The sequence below is a fragment of the Dasypus novemcinctus genome, chromosome 7, assembly GCF_030445035.2.
Source record: "Dasypus novemcinctus isolate mDasNov1 chromosome 7, mDasNov1.1.hap2, whole genome shotgun sequence".
Taxonomy (NCBI): Eukaryota; Metazoa; Chordata; class Mammalia; order Cingulata; family Dasypodidae; genus Dasypus; species Dasypus novemcinctus.
In genome coordinates this window covers 44,898,720-44,926,697 of record NC_080679.1, presented here as the reverse complement: position 1 = coordinate 44,926,697, position 27,978 = coordinate 44,898,720, and the positions used below count along the sequence as shown (strand labels likewise).

General features: G+C 42.7%; 1 protein-coding gene across 2 annotated transcripts in view; it reads left to right on the top strand.

The window, feature by feature from the left end:
- Positions 1 to 27,978, top strand: part of LOC101444097 (aldehyde oxidase) — a 91,403-nt gene extending 63,425 nt beyond the window's left edge. The window contains exons 28-35 of one of the 2 annotated variants that reach the window (XM_058300403.2): positions 1,633 to 1,761; positions 5,980 to 6,054; positions 7,414 to 7,466; positions 8,672 to 8,786; positions 21,788 to 21,853; positions 25,824 to 26,012; positions 26,413 to 26,580; positions 27,563 to 27,978. In XM_058300403.2, coding sequence (XP_058156386.1) covers positions 1,633 to 1,761; positions 5,980 to 6,054; positions 7,414 to 7,466; positions 8,672 to 8,786; positions 21,788 to 21,853; positions 25,824 to 26,012; positions 26,413 to 26,580; positions 27,563 to 27,613 — 846 coding nt within the window. In that variant the 3' untranslated portion in view covers positions 27,614 to 27,978. The remainder of the gene's footprint in view (positions 1 to 1,632; positions 1,762 to 5,979; positions 6,055 to 7,413; positions 7,467 to 8,671; positions 8,787 to 21,787; positions 21,854 to 25,823; positions 26,013 to 26,412; positions 26,581 to 27,562) is intronic. The other variant, XM_058300404.2, reaches the window with a different exon arrangement.

The following is a 27,978-nucleotide window of genomic DNA, read 5'->3' as shown; positions in this document are numbered from 1 at the left end:
TCCTTAGCAATCATGATTTTTAATGGCTGCATGTGGATGTATGTATCACTTACTTAACATCCTCTGATTATTGAACACGTCAGTGAACATTTTTGTAAGCCGTAGAACATGTCAGTGATTATTTTCTTAAAATAAATTCCTAGAAGTGGAATTATTGGGTCAAAGGGCATTAAGCATCCTAAATTGCCTAACATATATTAATATTACCGAAGTGTTTTCCAGAAAGTATCTGTCTCATCAAAATGACTATTAAAAACTTGTTTTAAAAATCTTAGATGATTTGATAGGTGAGTGGTAATATCTCATTATTGCTTTAATTTGCATTTTTCCGATTATGTAACAGCAATGTTGAACATTTTGTTTTCCTTCCTGTTATCAGTCCATTGGGAAGTGTCTACTTGTATCCTTCCCTAGTTTTTTTGTGAAATTTTAGTGTTTTCTATTGAGCCAGCAGGCACCTTTATGTTCTATGCCTGCGTACTCCAGGTGGACAATCTTCTGAAAACCAAGCATTGTGGAAGGACCCCGTATGCCTGTGTCCCTGTAGCAGTTGAGGGCAAACTCTGTTACGCCATACTGCTAGCAGGAAAGAGGAGTATTTTGGATTGGCTCAAGTAAGGAATACGATTTTATTCCCCAGCACTAAAAATGAAGGAATAGAGCATCTAGTTGTCTTCATGTCAGCATGCGTTGCAGGCACGGACCCCTTTCCCCCACCTACGATCCATGTGCTGTTTCTCGCAAGGCTGTCCGCACTCTTCTGCTCACAACTCTCATCGCTGATAAGGCCCAGTCACAGTGTGGTGGCAGGAGAGGCCTCCAAGGCGTCTCTTGATAATCTCATGATTATAAAGATGTAAAGGGTTTCTTCCTGCTGGACTTAGGTCTTTCCTCCTCTTACTGATGCTATTGCCCATGAGAAAATGAAGGAAATTATGCTCAGGGCTCGGGGACCAGACCAGCAACAGGGTTTTTTCTTTTTGTTTTGTTTTCAGTTGTAGGTTTACAGAACCATCCTGCAGGAAGTACAGAGTCCCCATACATTCCTCTCACACACAGTTTTCCAAATTAGTAACACTTTGCTCTTGTGTGGTATCTTTGTTACAATTCACAAGACAATATTATTATAATTATGCTATTACCTTTAGCACACTTACATTGTTCTGAACCGTTCTATGGGTTTTTTTGTGCACGTTAAATTATATGCAACCATAGATTACCTTTTTTCCCTCTTTTCAAATATATAGTTCAAGGGTCCAAGTTGTGCCTCCATCCCCATCATCCATTGCCAAAACTTTTCCATAAATCCAAACAGAAGCTCCATACTAATTAAACATTAACTTCCCATTCCCTTCCCCCATTTGGCCCCTGGTAACCTCTATTCTAGTTTCTGACTGCATGAATATGCTTATATGAATATTCTGACTTCATAAATATGCAACCCTTTCTACAGGGCTTTTAGAAAGGAGAAACATTTTGTGGCTTCTGCCAGAGGACTTCAGGGTTCTGCCCTTTCTCACCCCCGTCATGCGCCTAATGGCTTCTCCCACGAGCCACCGGCTGGACGTGTGCTGTGAGTCTATGACTAACACAAGTTCTGTGTTTGAAAAGAAACTCCCTTCTAAACCCCAGGTGGTCAGCCGTGAGTTAAGGATACCAATGGCCAATGTTCACCTGCGTGGGACCAGTACAGAAACCATCCCTAACACAAACGTCTCTGGAGGGTCGGTAGTGGCAGATCTCAATGGGCTGGCAGTGAAGGTAAAAGCCATTGCTCTGACATCTAGATCACTGACCCCATCAGAGCCAAACCCATGGGTAGGCTCAGAAGTTAATCCACCTCCTGTGTCCTTCTTGCACCCTTTTGGTGAAAGGTGCTCCTTCTCCCTGTCCCTCAGCCTCCGTCAGTGGTGTCGTTTCCAGCTGGTCTCCCATGCTGGAAATGCCATCTCTCTTCTCCCTCACTCCTGACATCTAACTGGTGAGCAAATCCCTTCAATTCTTTCTCAAAAATATCTCTTGTGTCTTTCTACTTCTGTGCTACCCTAATAGCGCTTCCTTTATCCAGGCTCCTGGAACCTCTTATCCAAGCCATTGAGCAGCTTCCCGTCTCTCCACCACCAGCTTCAAGGTCTTTTGCTCTGTCTCACCCACTGCTGCCGGAGTGAACTTTCCCACAAAGTAAATCTGACTGTGCTGTGTTTAAAAACAGGGCCTATGGTTTACCAGCAAACCTGTTTTCCCTTTAAGCCTTGACTTCTTACCACGGCAGATCCTTACAATTTCCCCCAATTTATGTGGTTTGTCTGTAAGTCTAGCTCACACATATCCTGTGTGAAGCATTTCACCTCACCTCTTACAGGGTAGGTCTCTTCCTCTTCTTTGTTCCTCTGGGCCTCTTAAATAAGCTTCTGTAATGGTACATCATGTGGTTTGGAATTGCTCTTAGCATGTCTGTCTTTCCACTAGACCAGGGCTCTCAATATGCACTATTCACACCTCAGACCAGCTAATTCTTTACAATACTATGCATTGTAAGATGCTTAGCAGCATCCCTGGTCTGTGTTCACTAGATGCCAGGAGTACCCCCAAGCTGGGCCAATCAAAAATGTCTCCAGAAATTGCTGAATGTCCCTGATGGACTAGGAGGTGGGGAAGGAGTGCCTCTGCACCAGACTGTACGCAGGGCACAGACCAGCACAGTGTATGAGTTAAATCTTAGAACACAGAGTCTGATCCTGCACAGCCCTGCCACTTACCAGCTGTCTACCTTGGGCAAGATGTTTAAATTTTGCATCCCGTTCATAAACGAGGATAACAGTGCTTACTTAATAGTGTTTCTTTGAATATTAAATGACCTAATACAGTTAAAGACCTTAGAATAGCACCTAGCACAAAGTAAACACTGTGCAAGTATTTGCTATTTATGTTATCTTTATATCTCCAGCACCTGGCACAGTTCTGACCACTCCTATGTGCTAATTAGTTACTTGATAAATGAATGAAAAATTCAACACTCACAGAAGAGTACCCTGACCCTGCCCTCAGATAGCTTACACACACTTGCACCTTAGATAATGCACCTGGGAAGGAGGGAAGGGAAGATTAGGACCATGAGAATGCTTCAGACCACACGGGTTTTAAGAGGGGGCTGCTGTGGTCAAGAAAGTTTCCACCGAGAAAGCATAACTAACAGAGCCTTGAAGACTAGGTTGGGTTTGACCAAGTGAAAAGAAGAGTGTTCAGTCTGTCAGGAATAGGATGTAAAGATATAAAGATGTGTCTGCAGAAGCATTGGGGACAAGCTACCTGGAGCAGGTTGCTTATTTTGGGAAAATGTGAAGGCCAAGGTGGACGGATGACCTTGGTAGCTCATTCATCACTTGATCTTCCCGTGGGCCTCTCTCTGGGATGTCTGGCTCCCCTAACCTGCTCACTTCAAACTAGCCATGACTGCTTTAAGGAAAATTGCCTCTGCCACATCTACCATGTGCTACAGGATGAGCCCATAAAGACCGTTACAAAACATTGGAGCAAAAGTGGCTCAAGCAGTTGAGTGCGTGCTTCCCACATGGGAGGTCCCAGGTTTGGTTCACAGTGCCTCCTAAAAACAAAACAAACAACAAGCAAACAAATGAAAAAACCAACTCAATGGAGCCAATGTGGCTCAGTGGTTGAGCACTGGCTTCCCACATATGTGGTCCCAGGTTCAATCCCTGCCCCTGGTACCTCAAAATAAAATGTCCCTTGCTATATCCCAGGTTTGGCTCTAATTTTCCTCACTCCTCCTGGTGAACTGCTTAGACTCAAACACAGAGTTCATTTACTTAGCAATTATTTGTGAAGCCTCTATTCTGTGCCAGGAACTCTGCTAGGGGGCTGGAAATATAAGATTCAGCCTGACTCAGGACTTGTCCTCTAGGAATGCATAGTCTAGTGGCTTTAACTGTTGCTTTGTTGATTATTCCAGAATGAAATTTCTTCTCACTCCAAACCCCAGCAGTTCCTTTCTCATCACTGCAGGAGTAAAGCTCATTTTAATACATGCAATGAGACAGTCACTCATGGGGGCAGGAGCAGGAGTCGGTGAGGAGTTGCAGCTACTGGAGCCACACTCCTTTAGGGAGAATTCATCCCTGGCCTAGCCTCCACCCCTGGCCTAGCCATTCTGACGCCTTGCTCAGCTTCCCTAGATTAAAGAATCCCAGAACTGAAAGCATTATTTACAAATGACTCTGCCCTCGAAGATCCTTCACTGTTATTATTCAACCTTTTCTCAAAGATCCTCTAAAGTAGTGTTTCCAAGATCTTTTTTTTTTTAAGATTTATTTTTATTTATTTCTCCCACGCTGCAGTTGTCTGTTCTCTGTGTCCATTTGCTGCGTGTTCTTTTTGTCCACTTCTGTTGTTGTCAGCGGCACGGGAATCTGTGTTTCTTTTTGTTGCATCATCTTGCTGTGTCAGCTCTCCGTGTGTGCGGCGCCATTCCTGGGAAGGCTGCATTTTCTTTCGCGCTGGGCGGCTCTCCTTGCGGGGCACACTCCTTGCACGTGGGGCTCCCCTACGTGGGGGACACCCCTGCATGGCACGGCACTCCTTGCGTGCATCAGCACTGCACATGGGTCAGCTCCACATGGGTCAAGGAGGCCTGGGGTTTGAACCACGGACCTCCTATGTGGTAGACGGACACCTAACCACTGGACCAAGTCCGCTTCCCTGTTTCCAAGATCTTAACTCTAAAAGCATTAAGACTGAGTTTGAGGGGAGCAAGTATAGATCAGCTGGTTGAGCACCTGCTTCCCATGTACGAGGTCCCAGGTTCCTCCTGGGAAAGACACAGACTGAGTTTGAAATACATACTTCAGACACTTGAAAGGGAAAAAGAAGTGAAACAGAGATAAGAGTTTCTCCATTTTATTGAGGTCAGAAAAAGAAGCAAAAGAACACCAAACAGGTTTTGCTTTAAAAGTGATTTCTCCTGTGGGGAAGTGAATGAACATTCTTCATTGGCGTCTAATCCCTGGCCTGCATTAGTTTTACAAGACTTTTTCTGGGTAATCTCTCTTTCTACTTCAGTTGATTCTTCTGTGTCTCTGTTAAATAAACAAAAAGAAACACATAGACAACTCCAATAAGAGGCTGCCCACTACAGTCTGATGTAGATTATTCCTTTTGGTATATGTCAAAATTACATTAGCATACTGGACAACAACATTCTATTGGTGTCTTCTGTTTTTCTTCCCTTGGGGAAGGCTGATTCCGTCCTGCCTCCTTCGGCTTGTTATTTCTTTCTCTCTTTTTTTTAAAAATTTTTCCCCATTTAAAAAAAATTTTTTTTTAATTTTTAAATTTTATTTTATTTTCTCTCGCCTTCCCCACCCGAGTTGTCTGCTCTCTGTGTCCATTCACTGTGTGTTCTTCTGTGTCCACCTGTATTCTTGTCAGCAGCACCCAGAATCTATGTCTCTTTTTGTTGTGTCATCTTGCCGTGTCAGCTCTCTCTGTGTGTGGCGCCACTCCTGGGCAGGCTGCACTTTCTTTGTGCTGGGCGGCTCTCCTTACAGGGTAAACTCCTTGCACATGGGGTTCCCCTACATGGGGGACACCCCTGCGTGGCACGGCACTCTGCGCACATCAGCACTGCACATGGGCCAGCTCCACATGGGTCAAGGAAGCCTGGGGTTTGAACCGTTGACCTCCCATGTGGTAGGCAGACACCCTATCCGTTGGGCCAAATCCACTTCCCAGCTTGTTATTTCTTGACCATCACCTATAATGTTTGACCCAACTTTAGTCATACCTTAAAAACCAAATTTCCATTTTATATAATATATCTCTCTTTTATGTCCTCTGAATTTTGATCATCATTCATTCTAGCCCCTCAGTAAAATTACACAAGCCTTGATATAGTTAATGTAATGCTGATATGTATTCTTTGCATTTTATGATAGTAATTTTAATTTAAAAAATAATCCCTAGGACGCTTGTCAAACTCTTCTAAAACGCCTTGAACCCATCATCAGCAAGAATCCTCGAGGCACTTGGAAGGATTGGGTGAGAATATGTTACTCATGTTTTACATTAAAAATGAAAGCAAAGAAAGTGAGAAAGAAATGTGTAGATTAAATATCTGCAGACAGGGCATTTTGAAAAATAGCACAGTTACATAGTGATTTCCTCTCGGCCTGTGAAATCCTGTCATAACATGGTAGAGGAACTCTTGCATCTGGAAAAACTCCACAGATTCTTTGGCTGTTAGAGAAACAGCTGGTTCTTCCGTCCAGAACTCCTGTGTGTTCTCCTTCTTCGTGAATCTACGCTTCCTAAAATGGAAGAGCAACACTGAGTCATTCCATAAAAGTAAAAAGCACACAAGCTAAGCCATAAAGTATATATTCACCCCTCTACTAGGCACTAAATGGAATGGAAAAATAGTCATCTACTTCTTATGATCCACTTACAGTCTAACTAGAAGAAAAGACGCACATTGTAAAGTCAACTCGCGAAGTTTTCCAGGCAGTAGGTTGTCCCGTGCCTGATAATGATTGGACGGATAGCAGCAAAGGCAGGGAGCATGTGTTGTGCTCACTCTTCCAGTCTTTGCAACATTAAGAGCTCTGGTCTGGAGAAAATAACACTTAGGGAGTCCTACTTAGAAATGGGTCCTACTATTCTAATAGAGTAAGGACTCGATTCTGGAATTCATGTCTGTGGGACATCTCAGTTTCTCTGGGTTTTTTATTTCTGCTGTCTGTCCTCTGCCCTGTGCTGACGGAGCTCAGAAAGGCAGAGAGAGCTTGAGCTTGACTGCAAAAAGCTGGGGAGAGATTCAGGGGGAGTGCCAGTCCCTTGCCATGATGGAATTGTTGCCATTCAGCCCAATTTCTTCCCTCCTGGCTGCAGTTATCACCTTCTTATCTCTCAGGCTGGGGGAGTTGGATCTGACCCTGATTTTGCTGTACAGTGGTCATCTGTGTGCACTGCAGTCAGGAGACCTTTTGGTGTAAATGATACCATTTAGCAAAATTATTCCCCTCTCCTAAGACAGTTTTGGATACAAAATATTAAAATTCAATACCCAACCAAATCATTGTTTCCTGAAATGTTCCATGTTAATAGGCTAAGTCTTTACAGATGACTGAGTGAAGTTCTTGGTAAGCAGAAACTGCATTGCCTACTGCAGTCCCGTCTCTAAGTATAATGCACCATGGTTGTCATTTATTGCTGTCACTACAAGTAGGGTACTAAGATGTCATATGGAGATGGAGAATGCTGAAATGCATAAATTAATCTTGGTCCTTACAAGTTATTGCTACTGTTAGCTTTATTTAATACATAATAAAATTAAAATTGAATTCTCACATGATTTTATTTAAATATCCTCATTGCATCATTTATACTTTTCCTTTGCAGGCTCAGACTGCTTTTATGGAAAGCATTAGTCTTTCAGCTACTGGATTCTTCAGGTAAATAGTCCTTTCAATCACCTGCTATGGAAAATAACAGCCGTATCTTGTAGAAGAGTTTCAGTTCTGTTGATTTTGTTCTTTCAATTAGCTTCTGTTATAAAGAACATTTAGCTGCTAGTTAACCCAATGACCAGATAAGCATTTTGGGGGAAAAAAATGGCATACAAATAAAATTCAGCTGAATTGATAATGCAAATCATACTGAGTGGCTTTGGAGGGTTCTCTTGGGCTTTGTGCTTGGAACCCACAGCGATGCTTGACCTTTTGATGAAAACACATCTATCCCTTATGTAGCAAAGGAGAGGAATGAAAATTAAACTCATAATAAAATGGACACCATTTCACACCTTCTAGATTGGCAAAAAATCAGAAATTTTGACATTAACTATTGTCAATATATGGACCTGGACCTCAAGGGCCTTGGAAACCATTTTTCAAATTATTTTTATGAAGAGAGCAGGATGATGTAAAGACTTACCTGGTTTTGTTTTTTGGCCAGTTGTCATGGGAGTCCCAGGGCTCTGACTGGTTAACAGAAGCAAGCATTTTCAATCATCTGTCCCACCAGACTGCGAGAAGCAGGGGAAAGAGGAGTAAAGAATGCTGGCTCCCTGCTGGCCTGTGCTTTTCTTGTACCATTGGACTCATTTGTGCCCTTAGAAGACTTGGGGACAGAGCAAGTCTCGTGGTTTGTGATTGTGAGAGACCAGTGTAGTGGCAAGGAATGAGAGCCAAGGAGTCCACGGATTCCTGATGCAAAAGGCTGAATCCTGGTGCCAGAAAGGTAGACAAAGCAGGCAAATGTGAATCTTTCAAATAGTATTTGGTGTAAAATGCAGGTTGAATTCTGCAAATCTGAGGACAATAGGATTACATGACCCAATGTTTGCTAAAAACAACAGCATAGAAAGTCCTCAATCAGCAGCTAATCCCTGGGCTAAGGAGGCATTGGTCAGGAGTGACTGGATTTTTTTTTTTTTTCAGACAAGGCAAGTTTCATAAGTAAGAAGCAAATATTTATTTATTCACCAGATTTATTGAGTACCCATTGTGTGCTGGGCCATCATAATAGTGTGTATCCCTGTGGTTTGCCGTGCATACAAATCGAACATAGCTATTTAGAGGGCTGTTTAATCATCGAGGTCTGCAATTAGGGAATTTGATCATTTACCAACACTGCTCAAGAACTCTGTTTCCTTCAGGGGTTATGAGTCAGACATGGACTGGGAGAAGGGTGAAGGCCATCCCTTCGAATACTTTGTTTTTGGAGCTGCCTGTTCCGAGGTTGAAATAGACTGCCTCACAGGTGATCATAAGGTCAGTACCAATTCGAAAGACCTTCAAGTTACTTGTAAGATATGCCTAAATTTCACATATTCCACCAACCTGAGGAGAGTTATGTAGCAGCACTGTATTTGACCTAAGGATAATTTCTCTTTATTAGCCAAAGGAAATAGAAGCTTAAAAATTGTCCTGGTGGTGTGGTAACATCCATGGGAAACAATTGATGGCCACTCTTCTTTATTTCTCTGGCTCTTTTAAATGGAAACAGGAAAAAAGCCACTTGAGGAAGAAATGCAGCCTAAAAGGAACTTCCTGGGAGACTGTTGGCACAACCAGTGATCCTGACCTTTTGTGTGAAATATAATTATTTGATGTTCTCGAAGGATTTCATAGTCATCCATATCCACTGAGTAGTGCCAAGGGCCAGCACAGGATGGGTGGTAGCCAGTCTGTGGTGCTTTTACCCAGCCAGGGCCTGCTTCTTAGATGTCTAAGAGAATCCTCATTCTTTAAGGGGAGCTATGAGGAGATGCTCACATTCTGTCACTTATATACACCCCTACTTCAACGAATCACACAGTTTCTTCTCTTGTAGCAGGGCCTTTGGGGATAAACAAAGCCACTGTCAATAATAATAAATAGTCATGAATGCATTAAATGAGACTTTGATACCTTCACAACTGTCATGTGCCCAAGCTAATAGTCTGTCCCAAAACCTACCAAAGAGGCAAGCTCTGGTTTTTAGTATATTCAAATATCATTTGTGGCTACATTCTTAGACTGTGACCAGATGTAAATTTTCATTTAATATGTTCCCAGCATGTTTGTTTGTTTGTTGTTGTTTTTTAACTATAGGCAGCCTAATCTTTGGAATTATATATATATATATATATATATATACCTTTACTGAATCTGCCTCTTCTTGTATCTGCCTGATCTGGAATCTAGCAGTGCCAAGTAACTCAGACTAGATTACTTCTGGGGAACCTTGGAAGAGGATGAAATTAATTATCACTCTCAGCATGGGTTATAGCAGTCCTTAGTTCTGGAGTCATTAGAAATTTCCCTCATGAGAAATGATTTCTACAGCCTTTCTCCCACAAAGGAAAAGTTGGTGAAAACACCACTCCTAATCATTTGGATTTTCTTTTATCTTGTTTATGTCTTGGTCTGGTTAAGATCCAAGCACAAGGTTATATATTATAAGGTTATGAGTCTTGGTATGATATTTCAAGGTGTGTCCTTCAAACTTATTTGAACAATCTTAAGAGATGTGCCAAATAGCCTCATCAAATGCCTTCATAAAAGCAAGATCTGTAGCCCAAGGTATGTATCATTCCTAGGCAAAAAGCTGTACTGTGACATTCTGCCAAGGACCAACCTCAGGGGCCTGTTTCTCAGCCATTCTTCTCCTGTTGGTAGAATTATCCTTAATCCTGCAGAATTTTTCTTACTTGGACCTGCGTCTATTATAGATAACTAATTATGCCAAAATTTAGCAGCTTAAAACCACAAATTCTTATTAGCTCCCTCAGTTTCTGTGGGTCGGGAATCTGGGAATGGCTTGTTTTGTTGGTTCTGGCTCAGGATCTCTCATGAAGTTGTGATCAAACTTTCAGCTGGGGCTAAAGTCAGCTCAAGGTTCAATGGGGGCTGAGAATCCTCTTCCAAACCCGTTCACTTGGATGTTGGTAGGAGGTCGCAGTTCCTTGCTACATGGACCCCTACATACAGCTGCCTGAGTGTCTTCAGGTCATGGCAGCTGGCGTCCCCCCAGAGTGGTCTAAGAGAAAGAGTGAGCAAGTGAGAGAGTGCTCAAGACACAAGCCACAACTTTCATAATCTAATCTGGGAAGCAACATATTATCTCTCCTGCTGTATGCTACCGGTTACACAGACCACTCCTGACAGTGACAGAATTAAGTAGGGCTTCTGGTTGATCAAGATGGATGCATAAGATTCTCCAGGGTGCTGTTTTGCTACAGAATCTTTGAACAACTAGTAAAAACTGACAGTGCCCTTTTCCTCAGCACTCTGGAACCAGTTCAAGGGTTGCAGTAACTGGGTGAGTGCCAAATGAAGAAAATGCAGCTTTAAAAAGCATGAGGAGAAGCTTGTGGTGCCCTTGCTGACCGTTCCTCCACCTCCTCCCTGGTACAGTGTAGGGCCAGCCTCTATTCCCATTGTGGGTATCTGGTGCTGTTCTGGAGAAAGAGGAATAACCCTATGTGCATATAGTGTTGTAGAGAAATCGGGTGTGCGCGGTATCGAAGGCCAGGACACGAGAGTACCGAGAAGGAAGTTGGTTTATTTCGACCGGCCGGGCTCGGCGGACTCTTGTCCTAATAAAAACCGAGCCCCGAATAGAATTTTCCAGACCCTTTTATACAGAGGATATAGGATTAGGGAGACTAACAGTGATGGTATGCAAACAGACCTTTGGTTAGGTTCTTCAGTGTTTGATCTTAGTATCAGATGGGTTATTTCCTCCAGGTGAGTTACATATTCTCCACATCCAAGCCGGCTTGGATTAGCATATCTTCCACATCTCATCTGGAGGCAACCCTGAATACACATTCAGTCTCACATCCTATCTGAACATTCAAAGACTGTAGGGCCTATATTACTTATTTAGCCATTTTGGGGGCTAGGTACACTTGGAAATAATTTTGAATTTATGCACAGGCTATATAATATTCCCCCCTTTGAGGCCAAACTTAAATTATTAAGCTTCGGCATCACTATTGTCTGAGTCCTCCTGGACTGACTGGTATGTATATAGAGCCATGAGATGGGCAGCTGTTTGCCTTTTTACTATACCATTTATCAGGGTGCGCATTCTGTTTATGATGAAAGGGAGGAGGCATGGAAGGATAGTGCATGTGCCTATGAAGAGGGCAATTATTCCCAGTAGAAGCTTGAAATTGTTTACTATTGATTGCCAGCTTTCAAAGGGATTATTTAAATTCCAGCCATTCCAGGTTTGCACTGGGACATGAGCAATTTTTACTATATTGCTTGTAATTTCATTAATAACCTTTCCAGTGTTATTTAATTCAAGGCAGCAGTTAGAGAGATTGAATTTTCCACAAACTCCCCCTTCAGCTGCCAAGAGATAGTCTAGGGCAAGACGGTTTTGATAGATAGCATTCCTGAATTTAGTTTGCTCTTGGGCCAGCAAGTTCAGTGCATGGGCAGTTTCATTAGTTATTATTTCTACTACAGCTTGTAGGCGGATGATTCGGTTTAGCATATAGATAGGGGTACGATAACCCCACATGCCATCCTCTGCCCAAGTTGCTGGCAATGGGGCTGTGGCTTGTCTGGTGTCCCTTACAGTGCATTACAGCTACTTTTGCAGGCTCCCAAACTGCTTCTAGTAGCTCCAGAATCTGTGTGCCGTATTTAATGCTCTTCCCTCCCGAGTTAATGAGTCCCTTTTGTTTATATAAGGCTCCATGCGCATGCAGGGTAAGAAAGGCATATTTGGAGTCTGTGTAGATGTTAACTTTGGCTCCGGCTGCAAGTTGCAAGGCTCCGGTGAGGGCAATGAGTTCAGCCTTCTGTGCTGATGTGTTATTTGGGAGGCACTGTGCCTGTACTGTGGTCTCAGATGTTACTACAGCATATCCTGCTTGCCGATTGCTGCCCTGCATAAAGCTACTCCCATCCGTGAAGAATTCCATGTCAGGATTTGCCAATGGCTGGTCTTGAAGGTCTGGCCGGCTGGAATATACTTTTTGCAATGTTTCCAGGCAGTTATGGGCTGGAACCCCTGGCTCTACGGGTAGCAGGGTGGCTGGATTTAGGGTTTTTACAAGTTCCAGCTGGATGGATGGATTTTCACATAATAGGGTCTGATATTTAACCAGGCGGCTGTTAGGAAGCCAATGTGTTTCTTTGGCTTCTAAGATTGTGATTACTGCATGTGGAACCCGGACAATAATAGGCTGCCCAAGAGTTAATTTTATAGCTTCTACTGTAAGCATGGCTGCAGCTGCTACAGCTTGCAAACATGAGGGCCATCCCTGGGCTACAGTGTCCAGTTGTTTGGATCGATACGCTACAGGTCTTTGCCAGGAACCGAGGTATTGAGTGAGTACTCCTACTGCTATGCTTTGGCGGTTGTGAACATAGAGGTAGAACGGCTTACTGAGGTTTGGAAGTCCGAGACTCGGTGCTTCCATTAGAGCTTGTTTGAGAGCAGTGAAAGCATTTTTCTGTGGGCTTTTCCAGAGCAGGGGATCCCGATCTCCCCCCTTTGTGGCTTCATATAAAGGGCACGTGAGGACCCCAAAATTGGGGATTCAATTGCGGCAGAATCCAGCTGCCCCAAGGAACTCTCGCAACTTCCGGCAAGTGTTGGGCTCAGGCAGACTACAGATCGCTTTCTTTCTTTCAAGTCCCAATTCACGTTGCCCTTGTGTTATTTTGTAACCTAGATATTTGACCTGAGGTAGGCAGATTTGGGCCTTTTTCTTAGACACCCGATAGCCTTTCTGCTGTAGATGTTTTAAAAGAGCATGGGTTCCACCAGCACAGTCCTGATAGGTGGAACTTCCGAGAATGAGGTCATCTACATACTGGAGAAGAAAACAGCTATGGCTTTCTGCTTTAAAGGATTTGAGATCACTGGCCAGGGCTTGTCCAAAAATAGTGGGTGCATTTTTATATCCCTGAGGCAATCACGTCCCTGTTAGCTGCTGCTTTTCACCTGAGTTTGGATTTTCCCATGTAAAGGCAAAAATTGGCTGGCTCTGGGGTGCTACCCTAATGCAGAAGAAGGCATCCCTAAGATCTAGGCATGAAAAGTAGATTGCCGATGCGGGTATTAAGCTGAGAAGAGTATAAGGATTAGAAACTGCAGAATGGAGGGCTATTACTGCCGAATTAACTGCTCGTAAATCCTGGACTGGGCGGTAATCTCCATCAGGCTTTTTAACTGGGAAGAGTGGGGTGTTCCACGGAGACTGGCACGGCCTCAATATGCCCTCACTCAGCAATCTCTGAATATGTAGCTGGACCCTTTCTTGCGCTTCGCGTGGAACTGAATACTGCCTTATGCTTAGGGGACTGGCCGTAGGCTTTATTTCAATAATAATTGGAGGAATGTCATGTGCCATCCCCATTGGGTTCCCCTCTGCCCATACTTCAGGCACATCTTCAAAGGGGAGCTGCATGGTCATGGATTGGCCAGTCTCACTGAGGCAAAACAGTCTCCATTCCTCCTGCAGAGGAAGGGTTAGCGCTACCTTCGGAGGGTCTTGTGGCCCCAGTGTCAGTGTGGATTGCCCTGTGGCATCAAAGGTAATTTGAGCCTGCAGTTTAGACAGCAGGTCTCGACCCAGGAGGGGGACTGGGCACTCCGGAAGATAGAGGAATTAGTGAGTGACCTCCTTTCCCCCAATGTTGCAGGTCCTGGCTTGAAGGAAGGGCCGTTGGGCACTTTTGCCAGTTGTCCCTACGATAGTGGCTTGTCTTTTTGATAGAGGCCCAACGGGCTTGGTCATTACAGAATGTTGAGCCCCAGTGTCAACCATCATCTGTATGGTGCGGCCCCCAATTTGAACTCCGACCATAGGCTCCTCGGGGCCAAGAGAATAGGAGCCCGGTCTGTCCTAATAATCTCTATCAGAGTCCTCCATTCCTGCCAGCCCAATGATCTGGTCTGCAGGCTTTTTTTCTGAACCTTTACGGACCCAGCGTTTGGTTTGTGATGCCCCACTGGCCTTTCTGGCTAATGCTTTGGCTGCAGAGGCCGGGTCAAGTGGCCGGCTAGGACACTCTCGCTTCCAATACCCATCCTCTTTGCAGTATGCACACTGATTTCGCCCTAGACGTGGGCCTTTCCCTTTTCTTGGGGCTGGAGCTTGCCAGGTTACTTTCCTTGATGCAGGAAGGGACTTTTCCACAATGGCTGCTGCCAGAAAATCTGCCTTTTTCCTCATCCTCCTAATTTCCTCCCTTTTTGTTTCTACATCACGGTTGACATAGACCTTAGTAGCTACTTCCATGAGCTGAGAGATATTCATTCCAGCAAACCCATCTAATTTCTGCAGCTTTCTCCGGATGTCAGTCTGTGACTGGGCAACAAACGCTGCATTTACCATTGCTTGGCTCTCAGGAGCGTCTGGGTTAAAGGGCGTGTATACACGGAACGCCTCACACAGTCTCTCATAGAATTGAGCAGGACTCTCATTCAGAGCCTGTAGAATTTGACTGGTCTTTGCCATATTCACTGCCTTGCGGCTCCCCGCCTTGAATCCTTCAACTAATGCCCTATGGAATGTCTCTAGTCGGTTGAGCCCGACAGCGCTATTCGGATCCCACAGGGGGTCCTCCTCTGGGAACTGCAGCGGGCATATTGATCACTGTCCAAAGTTCCCTCAGGTGGGTGCTCTCTAAGCCAGGTTAGCGCTCCCTGCGTGACCCGCATTCTCTCCTCAAAGTTCAATAAAGTCATTATAAGTTGTTTACAATCAGCCCAGGTGGGTCTGTGGGTCTGTATGATGGACTGGAAAAGGTCTGTCATGGCCTGAGGCTTCTCCGAGAATGGTGGGGTGTGGCTTTTCCAGTTAAAGAGATTCGTTGTCGTAAAGGGCAGGTAGAGGAATGTCTGGCTTCCCCCCTGAACCTGGCCATCTGCATCGTAAAAGATTGGGGCCCGGGTTTCACGGAGCGGTAACTGGAAAGCAGCCTTTTCCATTGCTCCCTCTGCCCCCGGGGCTCCCTGTGGTTTGAGCTGCAATTTCTTAGCGTCTCCTCCCTGACTGACCCGCAGCGCTGCAGCCGCGTTGCCAGGGGCAACCGGCTGTAAAAGCAGCTGGTCTGCATTTTTCCTTGCGGAAGCTGCCAAAGACAGCTGCGGAGATGGTAAAAGCTGCTGTGGGGATGGCGTAGGGCTCTCAAGTGCAGATGGCGATAAAGGCAACTGCGGGGATAGTATAGGTGCCCTCTCTGATGGTGACAAAAGCAGCGGCGGGGATGGTGTGGACATCGCACTTCCCTGTGCGGATGACGACAACGGGGCACTGCTTAGGGAGACTAGCTCATTTTCATTCCTTAGTATTGCCGGGGCGGGAGTCATCGCATAAGGCGGTGGAAATTCCTGTTCGTCTGGCCCTTCGAAAACGGGCGGATTAGCACTGGACTTGGGACGCACTTTCTCTGTGCCCTTTGCACGGTGATTGTTTGGTCTGGTCCCTGGGACGGCACTCCTCGGTTTCTGCATTAGGCAAATTCTAGCTTCCTTAGTCACGCACATACCTAACCAAGGTGGGTTTTGGCTCACAGCATTTTCCCAAGCATTGATGTAGGGGAATTGGTCTGGATGCCCTGGATTTCCAGTCACTGCATCGTGGACTTTACCGATGATCCGGGGATCCAAAGTGCCCTCCTGGGGCCAGCCCATGCCGAAAGTTGGCCATTCTAACAAACAAAGCATCCTAAGCTTTCCTGGCTGAAACCTTATGCTGTACATATCTCTCTGGAATGCACGGGGGAAGTTTTCCAGCATACAACCTAACGGGGTTTTACTGTGTGGGTTTCCCATTTCCACCCTGTGCCGACGGTGTACAACAGTCACTCAAGCCTTTTGCTTCGTCCGTCTCTGGCCGCATCCCTCGCGGGAGCTTTTGGCGCCTCTTAACCTTAGCGGATCGGTATAAGCCCCCGATATGGAAGAGGGTCCCTTTGCAGGGACTCCCCAGACCGCCCTTGATCGTATGAGGTCGCCACGGAACCGCGATCGGGACTCCGCACTCACGCCGCAGAAGTGATTTTCTGCGTCTCACTCAGTCGCCACAAGCACACGCATGCAACCACCCCCCTTTCCTTGCCACAAGCACACGCACACAACCACCCCCCTTTCCTTTCCTCGGACCTGGAGAGGAGACGGCTTCCTCCTGTATTCTCAGGAGTACTAGGGCCTCCTCTTTGAGAGTTGATCAGACTCCCTCCTACTTTTAGAATTAGGCTTTCCCTGCACTATGCCCCCCGGGGATCTTACCAATCCGATGTGCGGAGCTCCTTGCTTCGTTCTCAGGGTCTCTCAAACCTTCCGGTGTCCCCGGCTCCTCCTGGAGGGCTCCAGCGAAGACTGCAACCTCTTTCTGGACTCAAATGGGGTGTCCAGGGGCGCCCAGGGCTGGGTTTCCCCCAGGCCCTCCCAGCCTCCCCGGAGACGTCCGGCAGGGGCAAACAACTGTTGCCACCTCTGACCTTCTCAGCATGTCCCGGCGGAGTCGCCAAAAATGTTGTAGAGAAATCGTGTGTGCGCGGTATCGAAGGCCAGGACACGAGAGTACCGAGAAGGAAGTTGGTTTATTTCGACCGGCCGGGCTCGGCGGACTCTTGTCCTAATAAAAACCGAGCCCCGAATAGAATTTTCCAGACCCTTTTATACAGAGGATATAGGATTAGGGAGACTAACAGTGATGGTATGCAAACAGACCTTTGGTTAGGTTCTTCAGTGTTTGATTTTAGTATCAGATGGGTTATTTCCTCCAGGTGAGTTACATATTCTCCACATCCAAACCAGCTTGGATTAGCATATCTTGCACATCTCGTCTGGAGGCAACCCTGAATACCCACTCAGTCTCACATCCTATCTGAACATTCAAAGACTGTAGGGCCTATATTACTTATTTGGCCATTTTGGGGGCTAGGTACACTTGGAAATAATTTTGAATTTATGCACAGGCTATATCAATAGCACTGCCTGTATGTCATTGCCAAGCCCCAGTGTGGCAGCCTGAAAAACTGAACCAGTAAACTCCTCTGGCTCACCCTCCCAGAACTTGCCCTGCAGGAAGAAGCAGTTTACAGACAGTTAAAGCAGTGTAAGAAACAATTAAGTTAAAGAGGCCTGGGGCAAATGTTTACCAGTTTTAAGTCATAGGAGAAAGTCTATTTCATAGGAAGTAGAGGGGGCATTCAAATTCCTTTAAATGGGGGAATTCCTAAGACTGGCAAGTACAAGCCCAAGAAAAAATGCAGGCCCAGAAAAGAGAGGACTGTGTACTTCACATTTGCTTTGAGGTGATCTTTTGGATAGGAGGGCCAAATTCTAAAGGAGAGCACCAGCCCATGCAGAGCCAATTTGCAAAATGTTTTTGTTAGCTCCTGGCACTCAAGGAAATCTCTGTCATATCACTAACTGGATATAAACTTAATAAACAGGCTACTCAGAGAATAAATCCCAGAGTTAACACTTTAAAATAATAAAATGTACTATGTATAACAAAAGATTATAAGGCAAACAAAGAAACAGGAAATGATGGCCTATCCAAAGGAACAAGATAAAAATCCAGCAACCATCAATGAAGAAGACTAGATTTTGGACATACCAGACAAGGACTTTTCAAAAAAGGATACTTGGTAAGCTCAAGGAGATAAAGGAAAACACAGAGAAAGAACTAAAGGATATCAGGAAAATGATTAATAAAAAATATGAGGACCTCAATAAAGAGTTAAAAAATTTTAGAAGAAACCAAATAGGACTACCATGGTTGAAGACCACTATAACTGAAATGAAGAATTCTTTAAAGGGTTTCAATACAAAATTGAAGCTGTCAGAATAAGAGGTTTGAAAACAAGACAATAGAAATGATGCAAGCGAGCAACAGAAAGAAAAAACAATTTGAAAAAAATCAAACACAGGCTAAAAGACCTGTGGGACACCATCAAACATACCAATATATGCATTATGGGAGTCCCAGAAGGAAAAGAAAGAGAAAGGGGAAGAAGTATATTGAAAGAAATAATGGTAAATTTAATGAAAGACGTGAATATGCATGTTCAAGAATCCCAATGAAACCCAAGTCGGATAAACTTAAGACAACCATCCTGAGACACAAAATAATCAAACTGTCCAATGCCAAGGACAAGAAGAGAGTTCTGAAAGCTGTCAAGAGAAAAGTAATGTGTTATGTACAAGGGGGTCCCATAAAGATTAAGTGCCAATTTCTCGTCAGAAACCATGGAGACAAGAAGGCGGTGGGACAAAATATTTAAAGTGCTGAAAGGAAACAATTGCTGAACAAGAATTTTATATCCAGTCAGGTTATCTTTCAAAAATGAAGGAGAGACTAAGATATTCCTAGATAAACAAAAACTGAGGGAGTTCATCATCACTAGACTTACCCTACAAGCAATGGTAAAGGAGTTCTTCAGAATGAAAGGACAAAACATTAGACAGTGGATGGAAGCAGCATAAAGAAATAAAAATATTAAAATCATGCAGAGTAGGAAAAAAAACTTAGGCTTCATGAGGGCAGAAACATCTATCATGTTTTTTTAGGAGGTCCGAGGGATTGAATCCAGGACCTTGTGCATGGGAAGCAGGTGCTCAACCACTTGAGCTACATTCACTCCCCTTCTACTGATTTTTGCATATTGATCTTCTACCCAACTACTGTGATGAATTCATTTTTTAGCTCTAGTAGCTTTTTGTGGATTTTTCAGGATTTTCTACATAAAGGGTGCTGAGAAAACTGTATATCCATATGCAAAAGAATGAAAGTGGACCCCTACCTCACACCATATATAAAAATTAACTTTATGGAATATTTATATTTTCAAATATAACAGCTAAATATAAGAATGAAAACTCTAAAACTCCTAGAAAAAAATCATTGGGAAATATCTTCAGCACCTTGTGTTAGGCTATGATTTATTTAGAGTTTATACCAAAAGTGTGAGCAAGAAAAGAAAAAAATAGATAACTGGGATTTCATCAAAATTAACAGTTGTTGTGCATCAAAGGATTTCATCATGAAAATAAAAAAACAACCTACACAGTTGGAGGAAATATTTGGAAACTACATATCCAATAAAGATTTAATAGCCAGAATATATAACAAAATCCACAACTCAATAACAAAAAGACAACCAAATTGAAAAAATGGACAAAGGACTTTAATGGACATTTCTCCAAAGTAGATTTACAAATGACCATAAGCACATGAAAAGATGCTCAACTTCATTAGCTGTTAGGGAAGTGAAAATCAAAAACACAATGAGGTATCATTTCACACCCACTAGAATGGCTACTCTTCATTAAACAGAAAATAAATGTTAGAGAAGATGTGAAGAAATGGGAGCACTCAATCACTGTTGATGAGAATGTAAAATTGTGCAGCCACTGTGGAAAACAATTTGGCAGTTCATCATAAGGTTAAGTATTGAATTACCATATGACCTGGCAATTCTACTTCTAGATATATACTCCAAACAATTGAAAGCAGGGACCCTAACAGATATGTACACACTGATGTTCAAAGTGACATAATCCACAATTGCCAAAAGATATATGCCACCCAAGTGTCCATCAACAAATGAATGAATAAACAAAATGTGGTATATACATATAATGGAATATTATTCCACCAAAGAAAGGAATGATGTTCGGATATATGCAGCAACATGGATGAATCTTGAAGACATCATATTGAGTGAAATAAACCAGATAGAAAATGACAAATATTGTGTGATCTCCCCGATATTTAATAATTAGAATAACAATTTCATAGAATCAGAAACTGAAAATTAGATTACCAGGGGCCAGGTTAGGGAGAGGGAGGGGGAGTTAATGTTTAATTTGTATAGAGCTTCTGTTTGGGGTGATGGAAAAGTTTTGGTAATGGATGGTGATAATGATGGCACAGCACTGTGAATATAATTAACAGCATTGATTATATATTTACTTTTTATTTTTTAATTTTTTTAGGAGGTACTGGGGATTGAACCCAGTACCTTGTACATGGGAAACAGGCACTCAAACCACTGAGCTACACCTGCTCCCCTGAATTATATATTTAAGTGTGATTTAAAGGGGAAATTTTAGTTTATAAATATTTTACTGGAATAAAAATTTCAAAAAAACAGGATTGTACACGTGAACAGGGAACCATGTAAAATATAGACTATAACCATGTAAAATATAGACTATGGTTAATAGTATAATTATAATAATATTGTTTCATCAATTGTAACAAAGGTACCATGCTAATGAAAAAGACAAGACATACCACAGAAAAGAACCTTTACTAATACTGCAGACTTCCCAGTATACTTCTCCCTGCATCTCCCCTTACCTCCAGTTGAGGTCACTCATTTCCTGGAAGGCCAGCCTTGCTAAATGATGTCAAAGAGAACCTTACATTTCATTGAATCTTTAAATAAAGAAAATGCCTAAAGTTTTATTATAGTAAAAATTCTGAATCATTATATTTTAACATTATATATTAATTTATATTTATGTATTTATCATCATAATTTTCTTACAAAAAATGTTAGGTGAAAGTTCCAGGTCAAATAAATAAACTCTTGAGTTCCCTTTGTTCCATTAATAATTGTAAGTAGGATTTACTTGTCATGGTAGAGACTATTACGCCACGTAAAAGAAGGTGCCGACTTGCTGAGAGAAAAGGTGTTAATGAGATCCTGTCTAGACCTGCCATACTCCTCCTCATTTGTAGGTTTCCAGAGAGCTTTTGTTCACTGAGTTGTGATGTCAGATTTATTCTCTTCTCTGCTTTAAAAATGAACAACCTGGAAGAGCAGATGACAGTGGAAAGACTTTCTTTGCTTAAGTTCACTGAGTTCTATGGTTCAGGGAACACCCCCAGCCAGCTGGCCTGCAGATGTTGGGTTGGGTGGTGGCAAAAAGTTTTGTAACTAGGACCATGGAAACAGGAAACAGATGTTTTCTATTTGCTGTGTCATATGTCATGTCTACTGAACTGGATTTAACTCAATCTGTTGCATCACTCGATTTGAATCAAAGTCAAGTCAATATTTTTTCTGCTGTTGTTTCAGGGGATACGGGATCGGGGACAAAGCTGATTAAGAGTATTTGTATAATTTTGAAAGCTCTTCTTTTCGCATAATAAAATCTGCATTGCTTCTTTCTTCTGAAGTAACATGGCTCCCCCCAAAAGGATTCTGTACCAATGCCAGCCTGTTTCTCAGCTTCTTTTCCCTAAGTCGTTTTCATTAAAATAAACATTTAAACATTTTTTTTTTATTACTAGACAATCAGAACGGACATTGTCATGGATGTTGGCTACAGTATAAATCCAGCTCTTGACATTGGCCAGGTATGTGTAGCTAATTTGCCTTCCTGTTTGTAGAGGCCAAAACTGCTCTGTGGATCTACAGGGAAAACTTTCCATCTGCCTTATGTATTGTCTTACCTCTTCTGTAAGAGGTACTTCTACTTCTTCCTGCTCCAGAGCTCAAATCTCTTCTTTTTTTAAAAAGGGGAAAGAAACTATCAGGGATCTCAAAAACTTCTACAGCAACTGCATATAGATTTGCACTCTATGTGGTAGGACAGTTCAACTCAAGTCTACTCTACCAGGAGTGAGGCCAGACTCCACAGCATAAGGGCAATCTTTTAAATGTCCTATACCCACCAATCACAAATTTGAAAGCCCAGGCCACCCACACTTCTGACCAACAGGTTGCTAATTTACAGGTGCCCTCTATCCCCCCAGGTTTGATAACTCATGAAAACAACTCACAGAGCTCACTGAAAGCGCCATTCTTACAATTATGGTTTTATTATAGTGAAAGGATAAAAAAAAGAAGAAGCCAAAAGAAGAGATTCAAAGGGAAAGGTCTGGAGGTCTCAAAATGCAAGCTTCTGTGGCCTCTCCACCTGGAGTCGGTACATATCCAACCTTCCCAGCACAGAAATATATTTTCCTAATCATGGAAGCTCTCTGAAACTTCAAGTGCCCTGAGTTTATGAGCTTCATGATATAGGCAAGATTATGGAATCAATGCCCACATGGTTGAACTCATATCTCCAACCCCCACTCCCTTACCAGGTGTCAGGACGTGGGGTGATATGAGGTGACTCAAAGCCCCAACCACCTAAGCACATGATAAGTCTTTCTGGTGGGGCCAGCACCCACCCTCAGACTGCAGGCGTGGCTGACCACCCCCCCCATCTCGTTAGGAAATGAACCATCAGATGTGGTCCTAGGCCCACATGAAAAATCAAAAGATACCCCTAAACAAGAAATTTCAAAGAGTCAAAAGTTGCTTTCCCAGGAACTAAGGACAAGGACCTGCCAAGTTTTTCATTATACCAAAGAAACAAAGGTGTTTTAGGTAACTTTTCAAGAGACATACAGTTTGTGATTGGGGAGCTTGAATGAATCAAGACCAAGCCTAAAGGTGACAAAAATGACCCTCCAGATCTCTGGGATAATCAGTGGGTGTGGTGCTGAGTGCTGAGCCGTGGACTTATGGTAGACTCTAGCCTCAGGGAGTTAAAGTTTGGGTTAGGATAACAAACCTCAAATAATTAGAGCAGCAGCCATTGATGGGTAGCCAGTGGGCTGAAATTTGCCCACATTCAGTTTTTATTGAAATTTGAAATAACTGTCAAGATTGGAAAACTACAAGCTGTTTTACATAAAGATTCAAATGTCTAGTTTATCTTGGTTTAAAAAAACAAACAAACAGATAATTCCCCAATACCAGACCTACATTAACACAAAGCATAGGTCAGCTGGATCTGAATAGTGACTTCATCTGTAGAGTCATGTGCTCTCTGATTCCGTGACACAGGACCCATCTGGAAGCTTCAGTCACTACTTTACCTGCTTCGCACCTGTGGGTAGTTCTGTTCACCATCTCCAGTTTAGAGCACACACAGTTTAGAGTACTCCCCAGTCAAGCATTGTGTCGTTGTGTCATTGGGGAATGTGAGGGATGTATGGAAGAAGTAGTCAAACAAGGCTTCAAGGAGGAAGTGGATGTGGAGCAGGTTCTCAAGGAAAGTACAGTGTTGAAAGACAAATAGGAGTCAAGCTTGCAGATCACAGCATTTTATTCAGGAGACCAAAGTTTTGCTGCAGCAAGGAAACCAGTTCACTTGCAAAAATCGAAGTAGCTTTGGGCTTCCAGGGATGGCAAATGATTTTTATTGACATAAAAAAAACGAAGTTAGCTTGACTCCTACTGATTGTGTTACCAAACAAAAGTAGGGCGTTCTTTGCCTAATGCACTCAAATAACCAATTTCTGAGAAAATGGGGTTTCAAAGAGAGAAAGAGTTTGTTGCTAAGCATGAAGCAGGAGATCAGATGGTCTACTGGCCTAAGGAGTTTAGAGTTTTTATGGATTCAACCAAGGGAAGGCAGAGTTGTTACTATTTCAAAAGCAAGTATAAACTAAGGCTGGAACTAAGCTAAAATAATCATTCCAATAGTAACTATAAACAAGGCCTGAGACTAGGCTAAAATAACCATTGTAATAGCAAGTATAAGAACTGTCGTTTGTGGTTACAATCACAAGATAAAAGTTGTATAGTTTAATAATCAGTATCAAAGATCAAGATATCTGGGTTCTCCCTCAGGGAATAGTTTCAGTACGTTCAGCTCTTCACTTCACTTTTGGCTATTCTGCAATACACTAGAAAGAAAAAAAAACAGCATCTATATAATGATTCAGTAGCCATAATCATTTGTTCATTCTTAACTCTTGGTTACAACTGGACAAGGGTTTGTCCATCTTATAGGGGCATGTTTTGGGCAGGTGGGCTTTATTTTGTATTAGGTCAAATGTCATGAACTAGAGGCTTGATTGACTATCTGAATGTATTGGTCAAGGCTCTCTACGGAAACAGAATCAGCAAGAGATATCTGTCAATAGTATGCGATTCTATAATAGACTCTCATGCAGCCATAGGGATGTAAAAGTCCAGATTCTGCAGGCAGGCTTCAACCAGGGGCAGCAGTGAAAGTCCAGTGAAAGTTCTTGGCAAATTCTGGGAGATGTTGGCTGTTCAAGACAAGCTGGGAAATTCTTTCTCAATGCTGGAGTCACTACCCCTTTTAAGGCATTCAACCGATTGGATTAAGCATCACTTATTGCTGATGGCAATCTCCCTGATTGATGTAATCATAACCAGCTATCTATGATTAACTAGTGCAGTAAAGTCAATGGTGACTAAAGTCCTTAATTGCCCTTGTATTACAGTTAGCCCAGTGCTTGCTGGACCAAACAACTGGGCACAATTACCTGGCCGAAATGATACAATAGCCTAACCATCACACTGGGTCTGCCATCTTGGGTGAGGATTTCAAATTTCAAAAGATATCAAGAAGAAACTCAAGAGGGGATTGAAAGAAGAAGTTGGGTTTTCTGTTTGTTTGTTTGTTTTGGCTCTGAGGGTTCTTTATATAATTTTATCAACAAGAAAGGGTTTTCTGGTGGGAGGAAAATGGAGGAAATCAACCTGTAGAAAGATGTAGAGTGGAAATTCAGTACTCATTGTGTCCACGGCTGGTGTTGAAGAGAGGGCTAAAGGTAATGGTGAGTGCCTGTGTCAGAGGAGGGCCTAGAGAGTGAGACTGGAGGCTGGAGCTAGAGAATGAAAAAGGCCATGTTGGTCAAGGCCTCCAAAGACAAGCACTTAACTTAGCAGGTGGAGATGTCGGCCTGGGGAGTGAACTGGAGTTTTAGGAAGATTCATGTAGCTAGCATTGTGGCAGCAAATATGCTAAGTTGACAGCTAACAGAGAATTTTGGCAATGTGCCAACATGAAACTAAGACCTGGAGCTTTTTAAAGTTGTAATGAAGTTTAGAGTTCAAGCCCTTCATGTTATAGGGGAGGAAACTGAGTCCAGAGATCTGAGGCCAGCTGGATTAGGAGTGAGGATGGTAGATGAGATGATGGGGAACCTTAAGACCAAGTTAGCGATCAGATCTTTCACTAGTGTGCTGGTGTCTGTGACAACACAGTCAACCTCATTGGCTTCCATCTGCCTCACAGGCAGAAAAATGAGGAAATTTTGGCGACAGGCTCCCAAAAGTTCTTCATTCTATAATTTTAGTGACAAAATCAAGATTAGAACCCAAGTCCTTTGACTTCAAACTTAGTGATGAGTAAGATGTTTAGTAATGCTTTCAGGTAAACATTCAAAAATATACCCCAAGACACCCAAAGAGCCTCTTAAACTGTATTTTAAAACTTCAAACAAACAGCATAAAGTTGAAATGCTGCTATGGACTGTATTTTCTCACATGTATAAACTCTCTTTTTTGCCTCAGGTTGAAGGTGCATTTATTCAAGGCATGGGACTTTATACAATAGAGGAACTGAATTATTCTCCTCAGGGTGTCCTGTACACTCGTGGTCCAAACCAATATAAAATCCCTGCCATCTGTGACATCCCCACAGAGCTGCATATTTCTTTCTTGTCTCCATCTCAAAACTCAAATACACTGTATTCGTCTAAGGTAAGACATGCTCTATGAATTAATCCATGTTTCAATGAAAGTTATATGGGGAATGGCAACTTTAGTCTGTTGGTTGTTTGGGGTTTTCACCAGGATTGTAGAAGAGAGATCTGTGGTAAATGTTAAAATTAAATAAAATTATAAATAAAAACCATACTCCAAATATTGCAGCCCAGCATGAACTACTGTTGCCATCAGGTTTCATCTTACAATATTCATCTTCAGGCCTGTATCTGTTTTTTCCATTTGGAAGCATTTCTTTAGGTTGGTATCCTAAGAATAGGAATACTGGCTCAAAAGATTAAAATTACTTTTTTTAAATGAAAAAGTTACATATATAATACACACATTATTTACATATGTTTAATGTCACAGTCTAGTTGATTTGTTTTTCTTCAAGGGTCTGGGAGAGTCTGGGCTGTTCCTGGGATGCTCTGTATTTTTTGCGATCCACGACGCAGTGAGTGCAGCGCGACAAGAGAGAGGCCTGCTTGGACCGTTGAAGCTCAATAGTCCACTGACCCCAGAGAAGATTAGAATGGCCTGTGAAGACAAGTTCACAAAAATGGTACGTTCTGCCCAGTTGAAAAAACAGTGATAAAATTCTAATATTTTGGCCCCTGTCTTTGTGGCCAAGTTTTGTTAACTCACCACAGTGGTTTTCTGAGAAAGGAAAGGTAGCAGGTAGCTGAGGGCGTTTGAGCAGAAGAGCAGAGTGGCGCTTGCACTTGTGTTCCTGGGGCTGAGTTTTGCACTTGTGTTGCCTGTTTCTGCCCAGCTTGCAACGGGACTCAATTCTGTACCACTTGAAAAAAAAGTTCCTTTCCACTCGTTTTATATGTTCCTCATGGTTTTTGCCCTTTCCAGGACACACAGGTCAGGAATAGGAGTTTAGAAACTCTGTTCTGAACCTCAGTCACCCAGGCCAAGGATATGGGCCACTGCAGCCATCTGTCCTCCACCCCACCCTACCCCAAACAGGAACCCAGAAAGTGTGTGCAATTCCTTATTCGAATCGTAGGATTGAAAGGGCCCTTTCTGCCCCCAGCAGCACCACCACTGCCAAAAGCAGGAATCCCTTCTTCAAAAATACCCCTGCCTGTCTAGCAAACATCTCTACTCTCCTTGAATATTTTTAGTAGCAAGATTTTCAATTATGGAAAGAAGTCATTCATTCAATTACCCCTCTGACTATAAATTATCTTTTTATTGAAAGGAAAGCTATTTTTTTGGTGGTATCCTTCAAAGTTTTCCCTAAACCTCATTAATCACCTCTTCCACTCTGGAGAAACAGAGACCACTTTTTATGCATCCCTCTTCATGTGTGAGATAACTCTCATAGCTCCCCCACCCCGCCTCTAAGTCCTTCCCTGGATTCCTCCACCATCCACATGCTTTTGTTCCCAGACCTTGCACTGTCCTGGTGGATTTTAGCCTATTTTATATTCTGCTATTTTCCACCGAAGTCACAGAATTTACACTTTGTAATTTTACAAAGTACACTTTGCACTTTACAAGTTGCAAACATCTGAATTTTTCTTTTGTTCTAGATACCAAGAGATGAACCTGGATCCTACATTCCTTGGAATATACCCATATGAATCAAATATAAACTTCTGGAGAAAATTCTGACATAGCCTTCTATCCAGTCTCTATACTCTAAGATGCTAGGTCCGAAAGACAGATTTTCACAGACCAGAAATCATTCCACAGAGTGTTGCTTTTATACGAAGCTGATTTGATATGTTCCATTTAGATTTTAATGGATATACTTAAGCAATTTAAAAATCATTCTTTAAATGTATAAATACTAACTGGTTTCCTCTAGAATGATATTCTCCATTACTCTCACCCTCATATCTATCTAGTTCAATGAAATAGAAGATAACTTGTATGTGATTCATATTTGGCTTATATCCACCAATAAAAATTATACTGTCTATTAAAAGATAATTTTTTTAACGGA